This window comes from Odocoileus virginianus, chromosome 5 (genome assembly GCF_023699985.2).
Source record: "Odocoileus virginianus isolate 20LAN1187 ecotype Illinois chromosome 5, Ovbor_1.2, whole genome shotgun sequence".
In the NCBI taxonomy this organism is placed as follows: domain Eukaryota; kingdom Metazoa; phylum Chordata; class Mammalia; order Artiodactyla; family Cervidae; genus Odocoileus; species Odocoileus virginianus.
This window is the reverse complement of record NC_069678.1, coordinates 30,808,169-30,828,782: the sequence shown is the minus strand read 5'-3', so window position 1 is coordinate 30,828,782 and position 20,614 is coordinate 30,808,169. Positions and strand designations below refer to the sequence as shown.

At 38.3% G+C, this 20,614-nt stretch overlaps 1 protein-coding gene across 9 annotated transcripts; it reads right to left on the bottom strand.

Moving 5' to 3' along the window:
* Positions 1-1,729: 1,729 nt before the first annotated feature.
* On the bottom strand, positions 1,730-20,582 carry EXTL2 (exostosin like glycosyltransferase 2). 9 transcript variants are annotated; one of them, XM_020906082.2, is made up of 8 exons: positions 20,423-20,582; positions 19,809-19,983; positions 19,429-19,597; positions 17,113-17,190; positions 16,850-16,912; positions 7,358-7,785; positions 6,640-6,710; positions 1,730-3,842 (listed from the first exon to the last, which is right to left on the bottom strand). In XM_020906082.2, the coding sequence occupies exons 4-8, from the start codon at positions 17,115-17,117 to the stop codon at positions 3,354-3,356; spliced, it is 1,056 nt and encodes a 351-aa protein (XP_020761741.2). In that variant the 5' UTR covers positions 17,118-17,190; positions 19,429-19,597; positions 19,809-19,983; positions 20,423-20,582; the 3' UTR covers positions 1,730-3,353. The 9 variants fall into 9 exon arrangements, with proteins under 9 accessions (XP_020761741.2, XP_020761742.2, XP_020761738.2 ...); XM_020906083.2 differs by having other exon boundaries at positions 19,809-19,942; XM_020906079.2 differs by having other exon boundaries at positions 19,809-20,582.
* Between the last annotated feature and the right edge of the window lie 32 nt (positions 20,583-20,614).

Genomic DNA, 20,614 nt, shown 5'->3' with positions numbered 1-20,614 from the left:
CATGGAGTTCTTAACATAGCCCAAGTCTTTCCAAATTCTTCAACATTTGAGTATTTTGTGCATGGAAAATGAAATTAAGAATATTTTAAATAATATGCAATGTTGGGAAGTCTGATGAGAAACAGTGCTCTCGAATGTAGAAATACTGTAGCTATGGGAATGCTTCTGGGGGCATATATATGTATTAAAAACCCTAAAATACAACTACTAAATGGATCCAGGCATTGGACTTTTTAGACTTGATTTTAAAGAAATCATTATAGGTATGCTCAAAGGTATTTGTTCAAGGCAAGGATGCTTGCCCAAATGTTGTTAGAATAATAAGATATTATCTAACAGAATAGCAATATGATTGATTATATAAACTATGGTTTATCCATGAAATGAAATATCAAACAAATCATGCTATTAAAACATATGCCTAGAAAAGTCAGAATAGACACAAAAATGTTTAGTGATTGCTAACGTGGTAGGCTTTTAATTTCTTCTTTATACCATTCTGAATATGCCAAAATTGCTAGAATGAGTATGTACTATCTTAATAAGAAGAAGGGCATTTGAAACAAAGAAAATGAGATGAAAACTGCCGTGGTTATGTAGAACACTGTTATGTAGAAACAATTTCCTGAATATCTCACCTGGTGGATTCAGGGGGCCTTTCTGGTAACATAGAATTAAAGGCCCTTATTGTCAATGATGGGCTTCCCTGGTGGCTCAGTGGTAAAGAATCCACCTGCAATGCAGGAGATACAGGTTCAATCCCTGGGTCAGAAAGATTCCCTGGAGGAGGAAATAGCAACCTGCTCTGGTATTTATGCCGGGATAATCCCACGGACAGAGAAGCCTGGCAGGCTACAGTCCATCAGGTCCCAAAAGTCAGACATGACTAAGCATACACTCATTGTCCATACACATCCCAACAGCTTTCCTTTATTTTTAAATGGGCAAGTCTCAGTGCTTATATTTATACAAGCTATCTCCTTTATTCCTTAAAACAAACCCCTATGTAGATATTATTCTCACTTTTGCAGATGAGGAAACTGAAGCTCCAAGAGGTTAAGTAAGTATGAGATACAGGAAGGATTTGAGCCCAAGTACTCCACTGGCATACTTAACCTCTAAACTATGTTGCTTTTCTTATGTAGTTTTAAGCCTGAGCATCATCTTTGCTCCAGATCATCTGGAGTAAGAATAAGAGGCATGAAGGGAAAATTGTACATGCGTACTAAGTCGCTTCGGTCATGTCCAACTCTTTGTGATCCTATGGACTACAGCCTGCTAGGCTCTTCTGTCCATGGGATACTCCAGGCAAGAATACTGGAGTGGGTTGCCATTTCCTTCTCCAGGGGATCTTCTCGACACAGGAATAGAATCTGTGTCTCTTATGTCTCCTGCATTGGCAGGAGTGCCACAGTGCCACCTGTGTAGAAGTTTTGCCCCAATCAATGCAAGAGTCTTTGTAATACAGATTGAACTTCACTTTGTTTTCATATATGCTCTACAACGTCTGAAAAATATATGAGCAAATTAAGTGATGCTGAAGAATAGATGTTTAAGAATAGAAGATGAAAAAATCTGAGAATATTTTCCCACTGGAAAATTTTCTCATGGGGAATGTAGCAGATATCCCTACCTTACTCTAAGCAATATGAGAATATTTGGAAATTTGTGTGAATACAGACCAAAAAAAAAAAAAAAAGCATAAGTCTGCTTAATTAACAAAAACATCTGGATGGTAAAAGTTTATTTTATTTATCTGTCAATCTCAAGAGGCAAAAAAAAAAAAAATCACTATCAAGGTTTGACAAAGCAGATAATTAACACTACAGAGTTTTAGTGAGGCTTCAAGTTCTACTGGTTTTCTCAGATGGCAGTAACATACATACACATGCCCATGTAAAGGAACAATATACACGGAGCTAACTGTACAAGAGATCTCATTGTTGGAACGCTAACCACGATTATTTTCATAGCTGTGCCATTTTGAGACCATTATGGAATATGGGAGAAGGAGGGGGAATAGGAAGAGGACAATGTGGCAGAAATAGGCTTAATTAAGTATTCCTTTCCACCAGTAGTGAATTAAGGACCAAACACAGACAGTGTGGAACAGATACTAATTCATGTAACAGAGAGTGGGCAACTTAACAATGAACTGATGCAGGCTCCCTGTGGAATTTCTCTGCTATGACTCAGGTCTTTTATTTTTTCTATATCTATGTAATTCAAATTTCATCATGATCTCTGAATCTTTTGGCAGCAGGGGCTCGGGGGGGGAATTCAGAATCCAAGAGACTGACTTTGTGTGTAACACACACAACATTTTAGTATCCATGAGATAACTGATGCTTTTATAACAATAAAGATCATCAGATAGTAAGGGTTTTAATTTCTGCCTGGTCTTACTGAATCACTCTGTCAGAAGAGTTACTTTACGCATGTTTCTTAAACAATACATCTTTTATATAAAATCTAAAAATTAATGTACAATCTCAAAGTCAGATTCAGTGCCAAAATGCAGGACCTGAATCTAGTAACACATTAACTCCTTGCTGCATAGAAGTTGCATATAAGAAATACAGGCTGCACTTTTTTGTGATCCATGCAGTAAATGCTCACAAAAGTCAAGCAAACAACTAGACATCATTCAGCTATTAAAATTAACCCAACCAGTCACAACAGACTTAACCACAGAAAGCGCTGATAGTTGCATCAAAACCATGCTGGGACAAGCTAGTCCTAGAAAGGGCTGGTTGGAAGAACCAGAAGAGAAACCCTGATAGTCACAAAATCTCCACTTGTTTTTATATGGGATTGAGACTATTCTCTCCTCACATGGCTTTACCCTACACCACAGTCTTTTGAGAAAGAGGCATTTCAGGCTTCAGATGAAAATAATCATCCTTGAATGAAAAAGCTGAGAAATACTTCTCTGGAGATTTTGATCCTGGAAACGGCTTGCTAAAGGTCCTTAAGAAAAGTGCCAGGAGTCAAAAAACAAAATTGTAGAGCATTATCATGGCACTGTAAATTAACTATACTTCAATTTAAAAAAAACTGTTGAACAGTCTGAGCATGTAAACAATAAAATTCTTGACCAAGGAATTATATCCATGAATGAAGACTTATCACAAGACCTATCTGGATAATATCAGCTTATTGGGTTTTGAAGCACATGTAAATTGTACATCCTAGAAGCCCCATGCATTCTTCCCCTTTGTAGAGACTTCTGGAGTAGAAAAAAAGTTCCTGATGTTGCTTAAAAAGAAATAAATAAAAAGACCAACCAGAGCACGAAGAAGATACTCAAATAACAAGCAGTTCTGAGGTTTGTTTTTGTGTCTGCTTCACTTTCACATTTTACTTTTGTGATTGGCATATGGAAAACCAAACTGAGAAATCATAATGTTGGAGTATTTTAAGGGCATGCTGTCGTAGATGTTAACAAGCTTGTTTATACAATAAGACCTCTGCAGAAAGTGCTCAGCTCGATGCCACATTCCAGAATAGCCACCGGTAGTTTCTTTTTCTAAATTGGCTATGTTTACAGGTTTCACAAATACCCCTGAAGTCTTCCCAGTGTGCTTGGCGATGATAAAATTCATGGCAATGTCATCACAGTTCTGCGTCTCATCTAACAAAGCATGGACGGCTGCAGGCTGCCTCTGAAAGAGTTCCAGGTATTTGCTGTGGAAGAACGAGGCTCCAATCAGGACCAGGGAGTAATGATCACCATTTCCAAACCCTGGTGTCTGCAGTTCAAAACCTCCATAGCTGTAGATACCAGAGGAGGTAGACACATGCTTTCTGGGAACAAATCCTACAATTTGATCAGGAAATTGCTGAAAATATAAAAAAAATAATAATTCAGTGTGGCATTTCTTTAGAGCTAAGATGGTGAAAAAGGCAATGATTTATTACAGAAATAATTAAACTGATTTGTCAGTGTTATTTTATTCCTGGCTTCTACATCTCAATTTCCTTTAATCCAGGCAACTTCATAAATCTATGTCCTGGTAAGTTTAAAGTTCAAATTCCATCACAGCCCAAATCTCTTTAAAAAATTTCTGACCTCTCAAATAGTCTCCAAGCTCACACATTATCTGATATTAATAAATTCTAGTCACCAAAGAGTCTGGTTTTCAGAGTTTACTGTAAAAGAAGTTGACTATATGAACAATGCTTATTATAGGAGATTAAGAAGATATGTGATTATTTTGAAAAACTGTTTTAATCTCTTAGGAGTAAATAAAATTATGGATGTACATGTATAATTTTACTGCTTTTCCATGTTGATTTCAATGTTTTTGAAAGTCACTGTTGATTTTAAACAATGTTTTATTTTTATCCCTTTTCTTTTAAAAAAAAAACACACACACACATGTATATACAGTTGACTGTTAAACAATGCAGGAGTTAAGGGTGCCAACTGACAGTATAATGGAAAATTCATGTATAACTTTATAGTCAGCCTTCAATATCCATGGTTCTGCATCTACAGATTCAACCAACCACACATCATGTAGTAATATGATAGGTATTTATTGAAAATATCTGAGTATAAGTGGACCTGTATGCTTCAAGCTTGTGTTGTTCAAAGGTCAATATGTACGGATGTGTGTGTATATATATACACACACACCTATACATATATACATACATATATATATATATATATATGTATGTATGTATATAGTCGCTTCAGTTGTGTCTGATTCTTTCCAACCCTATGGACCATAGCCCACTGGCTCTTTTGCCCATGGGATTTTCCCAGCAAAAATACTGGAATGGGTTGCTATTTCCTCCTCCAGGGGATCTTCCTGACCCAGGGACCAAAGTGGTGTCTCCTGCGTCTTCTATACTGCAGGTGAATTCTTTATCGCTTAGCCACGGGGGAAGTCATATATATATATATATATATATATATATATATAAAGAGATGTGTCAGGATCTATGAAGAAAGGATGGTATTAAAGCAATAATAGTAGGATGAGAATGACTAAAAATAAAACAAAAATCAGCAAAGAAAAGCAGTGAGTCATGGAAAAGAAATATGAACTGAAAAAGGTTTAGTTCAATCTCATAAATACCTTGAGTTTCACTCATTTACTAACAGATGCTAAACTAGGGACACACACACACACAAATCCATCTGGATTTAATCCCATGTCAAAGAAAGCACAATCTAGGGAGAGTATGATACAGATACGTGAGCTCGGAATTACCACACTGTTGAGAAAGCTGTAAATGCAGCTGAGCAATTCTCAGGGCAGCGCTGAGGACAGAGTGACAGGTGTGTTGTTGGGAGGTAAATGGGAACATCAGGGGCTTGGGAGGATAAACGCTGGGAGGCCTCAGAGACGAGGCGCCACTTACATAATCTAGGAGGATGACGGAGATTTCACAGATGGCTAGAGCAGGAAAAGGAAAAGCATTGCAAATGGAGGTCGTGGTTAAGTGCAAAGGCACAGACGTGTGTCCATTCTAATCCTGCTTGTCTCTGTGCCCCAAATCTCCACACTCCATAGGGCACCAATGGGACTGAACTCTAGGAGTCAGATTATCTTGGGCAATGGATTGAAACTGTTCTTGCTAGTTTTGTGGATGAAACTTAAAATCATATTTATCCATCTTTAATCATGGTTTACTTGGATTGTTCTAATTAACCGTAGTTCTCATATTTCCCCAAACCTGACATTTTCAGAAAATTGATTTTTTCACCTGAAATAGAAATCTCACAGCTGGAGTATTACATTATAAATTTTGGCCTGGGAAGCTTTTATTTATGGGGCTGGAAAAATTGCTGATATGGAAAAGAATGTGTTGATCAGTACGCTAGGCATGAAGCTGAAAACTGAAGTTTTGAAAATGCTGGTATCTGTAGAGTACTGTGGCCGCTTACCATTAATACCTAGTGTTGTCACATCTCAAGTTGCTAATCAAGGAGAGTTACTACAGTGCAAATTAGATCATTTATTGGGTAGCACAGTGTTTAATTACTGTACAGGCTTCAGAGTATTTGTATGCAATTCTGCTTTCAGGTACTTGTAGTGAAACATGTAAAAGCTGGCTACTATGAACAAATATTCAATAGGAAAAAGGTGTTTTTATAGAATACCAGGCAATTAATGCCTTTTATACCAGCTGGGATTTAAGGGGGGAAAAATCCGCGACCACAATGGTGCATGTAGAATTATTATATTAATTTTTAAACAATGGTCTCAGAATTAAATTTTGTGGATGTAATCAATTATTTCTTTCAAAGGAAGCTCTATGCAGCATTAATACAGAAGTACACTTCTCATTTGAGATACAGGTCTGTGGCCTTGTGGAAAAGTGTCTCGGGATTTTAGTCTTTGTTCTATACCAGAGCATTTCCTCGTTGTTCTTTGGAAGGCAATTCTAGCTCTTCTCTCCAATATACCAAATATAAATCAAGTATAGATAAAAGGTACCATAACTGTCAGTTAGCTTAACTGAGCTCAGGAAATCTGATCACTTTATGACAAAGTAATCTCCTTTTTAGATAAATATTGTCTACACTAATCTGGGTAACCCCCACATTAAACCATCTTGCTCTGGTTAAACACTAGATCAGACTTAATAATGATGATTTCATAAAGCATGTAGCAACATTACCTGCCACACAGAAAAAGCGAAAACAAGGTCCTGGGCGCTAATTAGCAAGTCATCATCTACCATTAACACCGCTGAAATGAAAGAAAAAAAATTTAAATCAAACAGTTTGGAAGTAAAGACAGAAGTTGTAAGACACAGTGGTATCTTTATAGATCATTCAGATGTTGTATTTTCTGAATGAAATCAGTAAATAAAAAATGTATTCTTAAAGATTTATCTAGCAGAAAAAGTTTTTACTTGAACTATAATTGATTTTATAATTTCCAAAGGGGGAGATTATCATGTAGTTATCATCCATTATCCTAGAAACTAATGAACCTATTAATAAATAAAACCAAGGTTCTTTTAAGCATATACAAGCTCATTGTAACTGCTATGAGTGGGAGGAAAAGAAGGTGGCAAAACACATCAAGCATAAGTTAAATAGCATTTTACTAACTTCTGTGATGCAATAAGATGTAATCATAGCATGTCTTCTTTTACAATATTAATTAACCTCTTTATCACTGTTGCAAGATATATGTGATTTCTTCCCCAGGAGACTGCTTTTGATATCTGGGAAACTGCCTCTTAAAGTTTTTCAAAATGCTTTCTCATGATTAAACGTCCCTATTTTCTCCAGACAATTAAGGTAAGTGGGAGGCCCCAAAGCCACACACGAGTCCCCAGTTCTGGTTAACTGCAGCCCTGTCAGACTAAAAACCCAACTGCAACTCACCTTTGGTTTCCAGTTCAGGAAAGACCTGGAGCCGATTTCTCATCCTGTTTGTGGTCTGTGCTTTGAAGTTCACGGGGACAGGGTGAGGCCCTAGGGAGTTCCATAACTCCTCTGGTCCCTTCTCCCCAACATTGTTCCATACCACAATCACTTTGTGCAGATATGGCACTGCCTGATAATGATTTAAAAGTCTCAATAAGAGATCTGTTCTGTTGTACGTCTGCATTATGAGAGTAAAGGAATCCTGGGTGGGCTTGCCCTGAGATTTTATTTCCCTACGCAAAGTGAGCATCTTGTCTTCTTTGATATTAGGGAGTAAAGTGGTTAAAGCCCCAGCTACCAGCAGTAACACAAGGATGACTACCAAAGACAGACGAAGCAGGCGAATTCCCATCACTCTTCCTGGGAGCTTGCAGATGTGGCAACACCTGGGGTAGAAATGGAAGTAAAAATGCAGAATCTTAGCATTCTTACTAGTTACCATGGTTTTGCCTCTGCTTTTTTAAGGAGAGAAAGGTTAATCACCTTTTAGTTATTCAAGTTCAGTTCCTCCTGCCTTTTTGATTTGGCCTAAGACATCAGTCCTGGGTGTTCATTGGAAGGACTGATGCCGAAGCTGAAACTCCAATACTTTGGCCACCTGATGCGAAGAGCTGACTCACTGGAAAAGACCCTACGCTGGGAGGGACTCGGGGCAGCAGGAGAAGGGGACGACAGAGGATGAGATGGCTGAATGGCATCACCGACTCGATGAACTTGAGTTTGAGTAAACTCCGGGAGTTGGTGATGGACAGAGAGGCCTGGCGTGCTGCGATTCATGGGGTAGCAGAGTCGGGCACAACTGAGCGACTGAACTGACTGAAGACAAAAAAAGCACAGTGAACAAACCTTCCCTTCCCTGACTGCTTTGCAGTTGCAGACCAAAGAACATCTATACACAGGAAGAATTAAGCAGCATATTTTAAAATTTGCCCTCATTTCGCTACTAAAAATTTGGAACTGAGATTATTATTTTTAAATTGGATTATATTTCTCTTTTGTTGTTGTTGTTGTTTAGTCACTCAGTCGTATCTGACTCTTTTGTGATTCCATGGACTGTAGCCCACCAGGCTCCTCTGTCCCTGGGATTTCCCAGGCAAGAATACTGCAGTGGATTGCCATTTCCTTCTCCAGGAGATCTTCCCAACACAGGGATCGAACCCACATCTACACTGGCAGGCAGATTCTTTACCACTGAGCCACCTGGGAAGCCCTATATTTCTCTTAGTAACTATTTAAATAATTAGTATATATTTCTCTTAGTAGTATACTAATTATTTAAATGGCTTGAGATATCATTGATACATAAAATTATATATATTTAAGGTGTACAACTTATTCTAATATACACACACACACACACACACACACACACACTCATAGAGATATGTAAACACTTCCCTATACTAAGTTGAAACTTAACTTTTGGCAGCAAACTTGTTTCCAAATGAAATCATATGCAGAATCCTAATATATGAATCAGATAACAGTGGTAGAAGCAGCAGTAGCAAACAATTATAATGGTTTATTACTTATTAGATCCTGTACTCTGTGCTTTGCATGCCATAGTATTTGCTTATTTACTCAATAAATTAAATAATTACTGAGCACTATTTTAGGTTCTGTGCGTATAGCAATGAATAAGAGAGACGATGTCTCTGCTGTTCGTAGCAGAGGAAATAGTAGGGAGAGATAGATAAAGTAAATAAACTCAAAGTTAATTTAGGATAGTGGTAATGAAGAGAATACATCAGAAGGACACCTTGTGGTTTCAGTTGGGTACTTGTAGCCAGGCTGTCATTCTGGAGGCATTGGATTCCAAATGAAATCTCACTTCACTATCCAAATGATGGGCAACTAATCTTCTGTTTTTCACTGAGGAAACTTGGCAACAGTTCCCCTGATCTTGTTTCACGTTGTGAGGTGTGCGGTGTCACCATAGAAATAGTTTTTCTCTATATAGGTCAACAAGGGTGTAGAGAGGTCATATAGACCATGCCTTTAACATCGTTTAAAGTTCACAAGAGCAGGGACTGGAGAATTCTAAAGATGGAAGGAGAACATACTCCATACTGTGCTAGTGCATTGAGCGCTGTGCAAGCAAAGGAAGAACTTCTTCATAAGGACAAGGGAATGGTCAATGTCACTCAGCGACTCTCACTTTTCAAAAGTCCAGATTTGAAAAGCAATGTTCCCTTGTAGTAATCTTTTCAGACAGCTTTCAAGGATATTCTCTCCTGGACTTTGTCTGCATCCTGTTCTGTTAAGAAAAGCAATTTTGTGTTTCCCCTTTCATCATGGCCTCATACTAAGAAATGAATAAAATGGATTATTTTTTAGGTAACCTCAGCTTTACTATGATTATTTGTCAAGGATGGCCACTTTAAGGCTTGAGAGTACAAATGTCTTCATTGTATATAACCTCTCCCTAAAACAATACATACTGTTAAATGTGATAAACCAAACAGAAACCATTATAAATTAATAGTCTTGATTCAAAGACCTTAATAATCCTTCTAACGTTGAATCAAAAGCAAGTCTCATAAAACATATTTTCAGTTCTGCATAAAAATGGCTGGTTATAAGCACTCAGAGTTAAGATTCATCTGACAACTACTTTAAAGTATAACTTGATTGAGATCTTAATGTTCATTTTCTACAGCAGAGTAGGAATAACATATTCTAGAATTCATATAGCAGTGTCTCTAGTCTATAAAGCAGATTATGGTAACTACCTGCCAGTTTAGTGGAGAAAGAGTAATGAAGATTCATCTGTATAGCCTACTATAAATAGACACTGTCAAAGAGAATTCATGAATGACTGTCACTTTTACCAATAATATACTTTTAAGTGGGAGTTTTCCTCCATACCCATCATAGAAATTTCCTCTGTCAGATAGCTTCTAATCCCCTATTTTCCTTCTATCAAAAATGTTTTGAGAGTTATGAATAATTTATATCTTTGGGAAGACAATGCAAATATTTCATGCAGTTATATAGACCAATAAAGTTATGTAAAATGTGTAGTCTGTATAGAAGAGTAAGAACTATATAGATTGCAGTGCAAGTGGCATCTCTGCACTTTGAGAACAGATGAAGTCTGGGACTTTATTGTAGAAGCACCGGAAACAGCCTTAGAACAGATTGGACAGTGATGACTTCATACAGCTATTTCGATTTCAGTGTATAGCCTTCTTCTGTTCATTGTCTAGAGAAGAATGTTATCATCTAGTTCACAGCTTTGAGTTTTAAATGGGGAATATGAGAAAGAATACACCTAGATAAACTTCATCTTAGAAAGAATCAAGAATTAAAATGATTGAGCTTAAAAGTATATCTGTAAACCTCCCTGGTGGTCCAGTGGTTAAGAATCTTCCTACCAATGCAGGTGACACAGGTTCGATCCCTGGTCGGGGAAGATCCCACATGCCGGGGGGGCGGGGGGGGGGCAACTAAGCCCACTCACCACAATTACTGAGCCTGTGCTGTAGAGACCAGGAGCCACAACTACTGAAACTCGAGTGCCCTAGAGCCCGTGCTCCACAACCAGAGCAGCGACGCCAACGAGAAGCCCGTGCCCCACAGCTAGAGAGCAGCCCCCACTCACTGCAACTAGAGAAAGCCCCTGCACAGCACTGAAGACTCAGGGCAGCCAAAAATAATAAACAAAATTTAAAATGATATCTGTCTGTATTTTCCGAAACCCTGCTCCATTCCAAAAAGGACCTAGATCCCTGATGGCACAGTCCGCGACTCTTTCCACTGTGTTGTGGTAAATTCTGTAAGGATGCGCCATAAATTTGTCTATGAGACTGTCACTAAGGTATGATATGTATGATAATATAAATATTAATATTGGTATGTTGATTTTTTTACAACTTTATTAACATTTATTTCACATACCATAAGCTTCACTCATATATAGTACACAGTTCAGTAGCTTTCAGTATCTACACAGAATTGTGCAACCAAATCTAATTTTATAACATTTTTAACACTCTGAAAAGAAACCCAAGACCTACTTATTACCTGTCGCCCCTCAACCCCATTTCCCCTCATTCTCTACCCCAGCATCCAGCAAACACGGATCCACTTTCATCTCCATAGTTTGCCTATTCTGGACATTTCCTAAAAAGAGATTATACAATATATGGTCTATGTGTCTGGCTTTTTTCACTTAGCATAAATGTTTTCAAGGTTCACCCATGTCATAGTATATATCCATACTTCTTTTTTTTACTGCCAAATAACATTCTGTTGTACAGATATACCACAATTTGCTTGTGTTAACAGTTGCTGGACATTTGGGTTGCTTCCACATTTTGCTATTATGAATACTGCTGTTATACATAATCATGTACATGTTTTTTTGTGAACATATGTTTTCATTTCTTTTGTGCATGTACCTGGGAGAGGAATGACTGGGTCATTACATCAGAATTTTTAAATATTTGAAAAGTGAGGTAGCTTTTAGAAAACCATTATTTGAAATTTTAAGAAATTTTCTTAAATGTGGACATAAGACAGAGTAGGAAAGTAAATAATACAATGAAGCAACAAATTCTCTAGTGTTTGTCTTTAAATGAATGAGGCAATCTGAATTTTCAAAGACCTGCTATTCAGTTATTTACTACATCTTCTACCAGAGTTCCTCAGGAAGAACACTACTGAATGATGAATTCTTTACTCCAGGCTAGTTCCTTGGGATTAAAAAGCAACAATTATCCAGACAAAAGCTGAAAACAAATAGCCAGAGCATAGCATGAACAAAGACTAGTTTAGCCAGAGCATGGCATGAATGAAGATTAGTTATGTCCTCTGACTCACGAGATAGAAAAGCAACGAGCGGCGTTACGTCATACACTGAGAAGCTGTCATTTTCATTTTAATGCCACAGATGGTGGAAGAATAGTAACTATTCTGCCATTTCACTATGAAATTTGCCTCATATTGTACAGATCGCTTTCTCCTCTGGCTCATCCTTCAAAATACGCACTTGCCAAAAAAACTGATGATTATAGCATATAGATGCTCAGAAAGGGGCCCTTCACTGCCACGAGATAAAAACAGTCCTAAGTGGAACACAGAGGCTAATTTATAACCTGGGGTTCCCTTTTGTGAACATGAAAGAATTAGAAGACATCAGTGTACACCTGACAAGCAGTTTCTGGCCAGGCTTACAGCATGCGGGCGATACACATTGTTCCAACTGAGGCCAAGGCACATGTGGCACCCAACTCCAAAAGGACTTTGGTCTCACGGTACCTAGAGCCAGCAGGCTGACCATGACTCCACACGTGGTACATGCTCTTTTCCACTACAAAGCCCGTTCTCCCCACCCCCCGACTCCTACCCCCTGCCCTTCTGCATCCCCTCCTCTGTGAGCGTTGCTCTCACCACTCTCCATCCTCAGTGATCCTGGGGACGGGGAATGCGGTGCTATCAGACTTTGTTTCCAGGTATTACAGCTACTGACTGAGCCTCCTTTTTCACTCTGACTCTATTGAGGGCCCTTTCAGTCAGGCTCTGCAATTCAGAACAGTGCCTGGCTGTTTTTTGAGCAAGGTTCACAATTCTCTATGGTTGAAAAGAGCAAGGGAATCTATATTTAAACAGTCTTAAACTTCACAACGGGGTTTCCCTGGTGGCTCAGTGGTAAAGAATCCAACTGCTAAAGCAAGAGATGCGGGTTGGGAAGATTCCCTGGAGAAGGAAATGGCAACCCACTCCTGTGTTCCTGTCTGGGAAATCCCACGGACAGAGGAACCTGGTAGTCTGCAGTCCATGGGGTCGCAAAGAGTCAGACACAATGACTAAATAACAACAACAAACTTCACAATGAATAAGAAATGCCTGAAATTAAAAAAAAAAAAAACTCAAATTAAATGCAAATTAAGATCGAGTCAAGACTTAAGAAACCATTCCTTCATAAAAGACCTGGGTTATCCCCCATCTGGGGACCAGGGCATGACATGTAGTCTAAAGCTCAGGCCACACAAATCACCTTTCTACTTTAAGTTCTGTGGCCAAAACTACTTTATAGATGTCCTAGAACTCTGATTTTTTCAAAGATATTCTTCATTAAAATGCTTTTGAACATCCCTATTTCTATGGAATTTCTTTGAGAATAAGCTGAATTGCCTTGGGAGAAAACCATCACTTATTAGATAATATCATCCTTGTAAATTCTGGTAACAATAACCAGAAGCTGTATCCTTAATCTGGCAGCATACATGGCTTAAACAAAGAGACAATAAAGTCTTGGATAGTTAAGAAATGAAAATTTAATTTTTGTTTAGAAACTGAAAAAAACTTGGAGAGACTTCAGGACAATTGGCAGAAATAGAAAACTAAGTCAGAACACTACGTAAGTCAGTTCATTATTGCTTAGAGTAAGCCTCTTCCATTAGTTTTAAGCAGCACACACTAGAATTTATTTCATTGCAAAATCCAGAATGCCAGAGATAGTACATGAAAGGTTACTGTTCTTTATGAGTCTTTTCCAGGTGCTAGAGAGTATTCTAAGAAAAGCTTTTGCCTTTGTATTTCCCCCTATTCAGGAAATTCATTCTTTTCAGTGTATTTTATAAACGCCATTCAGCTTTCTCATTTTCAACCAATGATATCCTTGCCTTCCTAAATGATTTTCCCTCAGTTTTCCTTCTAAGGAACCCATCTATTTTTTTTTTTTATGGTTCCTCTTCTTCTTTTTAAGAAACACCTTTCTTAATACATAAGCTATATTTTTTTAAAGTCTTTATTGAATTTGTTAAAATATTGCTTCTGTTTTATGTTTTGGGTGTTTGGCCATGAGGCATGTGGGATCTTAGCTCCCTGACCAGGGACTGAACCTGTGTCCCCTGTATTGGAAGACGAAATTTTAATCACTGGACCACCAGAGAAGTCCCTAATTCCCATCCGGGAGTCTTAACTCTCATTACTTTTTTCACCAGTCCAAATAATCAAAATAAGTTATTTTGTGTTAATGATATTATTTATATAGGAATAAGAAAGGCAGGAATATGAATAGACAAAGAAATAAATAATAAAAGGATCCACATAGTATCACAGATTTACCTTGTGGTTTCGCTGTTTATAACCAAATGTACAGTGATCTGAACAGATGATTTAGATGCCTACAATCTGGATCTACTGTGTCATGAACTGGCTCTTAGGGTTAAAGTGATTCATCTTTTTTTTATCAACAGTAGAACTGACTACAACATATATAGGATCACTGATAGCCAATCTAAGTTCTGTCATTTAGAAGGCTTAAGATTGACATTTCCTGCCCTTTTGAGTCTACAGTTCTGAAACAGAATTGCTAAAACATATTGGTAAATAGCTGCATTTACTATAATATCACATTTGAAAAATAGAAGTTGCTGCCACAGGTGACTTCTCACTGCAAGCTCTAAGGAAGAATTTCTGTATTGATCACATTAAAAAGCAAGTCCTCCTCCTGGCAGCCAGGCTGAGTGAGTCATTCCCTTACAGGTATATCAGGTTCAAATGAACTCTAAAAAACATGTGTGTGTGTCTGTGTGTTTGCGCACATGCATGTTCATTTGCTAGGCAGTGTCTGATTCTTTGCGATCCCATGGACTGTACTGGTATTTCCAAGACAAGAATACTGGAGTGGGTTGCCCCCTCCTACAGGGGGTCTTCCTGACCCAGCGATTGAAACCGGGTCTCCTACACTGCAGGAGGATTCTTTACCATGAGCTACCTGGGAAGCCCATAAAACACAGATAGCAGACACCAAGTACCTGTGTCTCCACATTCCTCCCCAGTCTTGCCCTGTTATCAGAAGCAAAGGCTGCTTGTCAGTCCTGGCATTTTTGTCCCCTGCTAAGGCATCCTGTACAAATCATCAAATTGCTTCTCAATACCTCTTCAGGCAGCTACTCTCAATTAACTAGATTTGCTTTCTCATCATTGATTAAAGTGGAAATAGCATATAAATATTACGTGGAAAGTCTTCTTAAAACACTGCCTCCATCAATCCAGCCATTTGTTACTGAGGCAGAGGCCCTCTCTACCCTCAAAGTGCACAGGTCTCAATTATGCTAGATGAAAGTTTCTTCCAGTCTTGCATCTTCCTCTTGGAATTGCTAACTAACTGTAGCTATCATGATGATAATTATGATGATGATGTTTGAAGATGATCAAACTTATGGACATACATCAGGGCAGGAGAAGGAATGGCCTTATTCCTAAGAGAAACATCCACTACTTATAAGGATCCAAGGAGTCAATGCATCCTAAGAAGAAAGCCTAGAAATAGAAAAGCATTTTTAGCTCAGTACAGTGTCATGCAAAATTAGATCAAGAAATGGGTCAAAAAGAAACCAAGTCTATCTACAAATACATTATTTTTACCATTCCAGAATATTGAAGCTTTTCATTTGAACTTCTCTGTTTTAGTCACAGGAAAGTGGAGGGGAGGCAAGACTGCTGGGCGACAGATCCTTAGAATGTTCTACAGAATCCTCTTACTTTTTACACAATACTGGTCTTCAGCAATAAACTCGCATTCCAAAATCGTTTCTCGAAGAGAAACAAATTTTATATGTACAAATTGTAATTTGTACAGAGCTTTAGATATCAGAACTAAAATCAATGCAATCCAAATTCAGGTGAGCTTCCTAACTTTATTAGAGGAAGGTCAGAATATCCATGGTAGTCCACAAACAAACATTCCTAGGTGCTTACCCAGCCCAGCACTGTCAGACACTAGGGTTGATAATGAGTAAGACCTCCAATTCCTGCCCTCACAGAACTTACCAGTAGTAACAAAAGTTGTCAGACCTCTTTCCTCTGTGTGTTACCTAACATCTCAAATCTTTAGAGCCACGGGAATTAAAACACATCCACCCCATTTCGTAGATGGGATAGCTGAGCCTGAGAATATTAAACAATGTTTCCTGAGCCACATAAAGAGTGGAGGGTCTGAACAAACTCCCACCTCCCCTGTGACCCAACTGGTATTTTCAGCGTTTTCCATGTAGTCTCTGGTTTCAGCTTTGTTCTAGTTTATAGGAATAAACTTTTTATTGACTTTATGTTATAGTCTGGAATACTATTTCAATGGATAAGATCTAAAACAGGCAATATGGTATTTTCGAACAGATCCTGGCTCAAGTAAAAACTCTTTATTTCCAAGGAAACAAAAGTACCTCTATTGGAAACATTTTTCTCAGTTAAAAATATTGGTACTTCACCTATGATCATAGCAGCATTATTCACAAGAGCCAAAAGGTGGAAGCAACCCAATGTCCATTGACAGATGAGTGGATAAAAAAATGTGGTATAGACATACAATGAAATATTATTCAGCCTTTAAAATGAAGGAAATTCTGACACATGTTACAGCATGGATGAACTTTGAGGACATCATGCTCAGTGAAATAAGCCAGTACAAAAGAAAAAATACTATGTGATTTCACTTACATGATAAATCTAGAATAGTCAAATTCAAAGAAACAGAAAAGCAGAAGGGTGGCTGCTGGGGACCTGGGGAACAGAGAAATGGAGAGTTGTTTAATGGTTGTAGAGTTTCAGTTTTGCAGGATGAAAAAGTTCTTGAGATTGACTGCTCAACAAAGTCAATACACTTAACACTACTGAGCTACACACTTAAAAATGGTTAAGATGGCAGGTTTGTGTATTTTACAACAATTTTTAAAAAGTAAAAAGAAAATACTGGTACTTACCTCATTATGGTAAAGTTTTAATTTTTGAAAAATTTTTCCTATGGCTTCAGTAATTGATAGGAACAGGATCTCTTGGCACTATTAAGGGAAATCAAAGAATTTCCTGTGATGTTTTTCTCAATCAGGAGGAATTTTTAAAAAATGCTTTAATGCCATGGCCCATAGACTTTGAGTTATTTTTAGAACTTAAAACTTTCTATACTGTGTTCTAAAAATTACATGTAGGCAACTAAGTAGATGACATCCTCCTGAGGATAGCTATAGCTATCCTGTAACTAACATTGCTATATTTTTGTTTTCATCTTTCCCTTAAGTATCCAGAAACAGTAAATCCATATCATCCTGATGACCTAATGTTTACTCATTTGAAACCAGAATATATATGCCATGCAGAAAGGCCTCCAGACGCAGCAACCTGCACTTGTATTCAATTTCTAGACTTTTAAGTGTCTGTAGTTTTATCTATCATCAAAACTCATTTTTCACTTAAGGTTCATATGGCATTCAATTTGAAGTACTAAAAGAAAAACACAGGGTTTAAAATAGAATTGCAGGTAAAGGTCAGGATTAATTACTTTACTGAGGAATGACAGATGACATCCTTCCTATTCCTTACTATTACCCAAAGGGAGTCAGAACTTTGGCTGGAGATAACCTTCTGCCCCTTACTCCTCTTGGCCATCATTTCTCACAGTCCTCAGTTACAAGTCTAAGAAGTTAGAGCTTTCCCCCCCATATAGTCCACACAGTTAACCTAATACAATTAATTAGTCGATGATCTAAACAACTATATAAGAGTTCAGGGCAGAAATTCATTCGTTAGTTTAAAAATGTTCATGAATATATCTACCTATTTTATAAATCTTATAAACTCATAATATATGAAGGAATTCAGAGCTGATTAGACTTGCAAGATACTGCATCTATAATGACCACCTGAATAGAGCTGAAGAATCATTTTTTATTTTTCAAACTCATATTCTTTCATGATACAGTTACTGAAGGGACAAAGGGGTGGCTTAGCCTGTATCTAGACTCATCAGGTGACACTTATTCCTCCTCTCTATACCAAAAGCACCCCTTGTGAACATCTTGGCATCACATAGTTCTAAAATCCTGGACTGATTTGCCCTGTCCTCCACACCTGCTTCCTCTTCCCATAAAATTCCTCCAGGAATTTAATTCTCTGCTTAGCACAGAGCTTAGCACGTAGTAGACACATTAAATGATCATTGAATGAATGAAAGAAAGTAACTATAACTTTGATATGACAACATATATTGGTTAACATATATGGGACAAACATCATTTCAAGATGACAAAACAAGCCAGACATCATTTTCCACTCATAGAACTTCTCCTGATTTAGTGTCCAATTTATATTCCTAAATTGGAAATTTATATAAACCATTATATTTCTAAGAAATATTTACAACTTAAGTTGGTAATTATGCCACCAAAGAATGTTAAGTGGCATTGCCATTTTTTGAAAGAAGTTCTTTGCAGGAATAGCTATCTTACATTTTTGGGGGTAAGCAGTGTAGGAATTTAAGAGTTCCAGAACCAATGTAACTGAAATTAAATTTCAGTTTCTCCAATTTATTTCAAAACTATTTGAAAAATGGTGTCACAGACTTTTCCATAAACCAACTGAACAATTTTTCATCTGTAGCAATACAGTCAAAACGAAGAATTTATTTTCAAAGGCAGAATACAAAAACACAGGGTCAAATTGCAGCTGACCTTGATGAGTTAAGAGAATGCTGGAAATGAGTTGCTGAAATTTAGTTATTTCCATATATACATCTGAACCACCCTCCCCCCCAACCCCTGTCCCCAGTTACATCATATTGAAATAAAGCAGCTTTGGAGGAAAAACTCAACTGCAGTCGAAATATTTATAATATTTAAATATTAACCTAATTTGTACCCATTTAACCTTTCTCCAGCAGTGCAGTTGAGCAAAATTTAGTCTCTGGCTAATATAAAAGCTTCCTAAAAATATAAATAAATGCTACTAAGTGAAAATATTTCTATGTTTTTCTATTTAAAATAATGAAATATAGGCCAAGAAAGGCAAAGACAAAATATTCTGTCCAGAACTTAATTTCTGGAATCGAGCTGTTTTTACACAGCAGTTTTAATTAACATGAACATTTTTTATAAGATTGTAGAATACATACATTATATTTTCAAAAATAAAAACACAGAATCACTACCCCACAAACTCATAAAGTTCCAAGAAAGAGAGCAAAACAGGTATATCCTCATTGTAAAAAAATTTTTTAACCAGAGAGCATTTTGCTATTTCCTTACCTCTCGTGCAGAAAAGACTGCAGTGAGACCTAGGCAATTTATTTGCTTGAAGCTTGGTTATCATAAAACGCAAGGAGCGTCTCGCTTGCTCATTTTTTGCTTTTTCTCCAAACCCAGCAGTTTGCATTCACCCGGCGTCATTCGCTGGATTGATAACCTGGATGAAACGCTGCCCACAAAGAGAGAGCCTAAAGCTGGGGACAGAACCGGGTGGCCGCCCCTCCCTTTCAGTGATGCTCCACTTCCTGTTAGATTAAAAGGCTGTTCCCAAGAAGCTCGGTTTTGTAGTTTCTAGCTCATTTCCAAAAGCTAGTCTTTCCCCCCATTTCTCCCAACGTAACAACTTTTAATCATTTAGGTGATGGACCACCTGACCTTACCGAAACAGCTTCCCAGAAAGACACCAAAGAGGAGTTCCGGCGACCGTAGGGCCCAGGACTGGTCCGCAGGCTCGCTTCTCCGCGCTCCGCAAGCCCTCGTGTCCCACCAGCGAGTCAATTTTCCTTGCGCTTCCCTGAAATGGACAAGAGTCGCGGCTCTGGCCTCTGGGATGACCTGGAAGTAAAGGGGACGTGTACGAACTCGAGTTTGGGGTTAACAACGGATTGAGATGGTCGGGGAATCAGTCAATGGCTTAACCAAATCTCAATTTCAACACGGTCTCGTAGGCACTCCTTTCAAAAAGAGCTCTTTTATAAACATTTAACATTCTCTCGGAAGGTATTTGCCTCCTGCGTGACGTACAGAAAGGTCAGGCGCTGTTTGGGGGCGCGGGGCTGGGTGGATTACTAGGATTTGGGTACCCATAGAGTTCACCCAGCAAAACCATCATCATTTGCGCTTCCTATCATTTGCGCTTCCTGCTGACTGGATTCTTAAGCACTGCTACCGAACAAACCGGGATTTGATGCTAATAGATACGGGCAATGGCGAAAGGGCAGGCGCAGGATGCCAGCGCATCCGGGAACAGCAGTGATAGGTAGTCGGAGTGGACCTGAGCGGGCTCTCAACCTTCCGGCCAGCCCAATCCGTGGGTGGCCACCTCAGGATTTTCTTCCTGAGTACAGGTGGCGGGACTTCATTCCAAGTCGGCCCTTTAGGCCACCTTCAGGATGCCACCTCTCTTTGGCCACTGTAAAACTCGCTACTCCGCCCTCGTCGTAAGCCCCGCCCCACTGCGCAAGCC

What these genes read in the sequence shown, in the direction of transcription:
- EXTL2 (XM_020906079.2), bottom strand. An exon ending in GACTATTCTAGATTTATCAT is followed by an intron (nt 7,786 to 16,849) that starts GTAAGTGAAATC and finishes TTTCTACCCCAG; the next exon opens with GTGTTGCCACATCTGCAAGC. An exon ending in TCGCTTTTTCTGTGTGGCAG is followed by an intron (nt 3,843 to 6,639) that starts GTAATGTTGCTA and finishes TTATATTTTCAG; the next exon opens with CAATTTCCTGATCAAATTGT.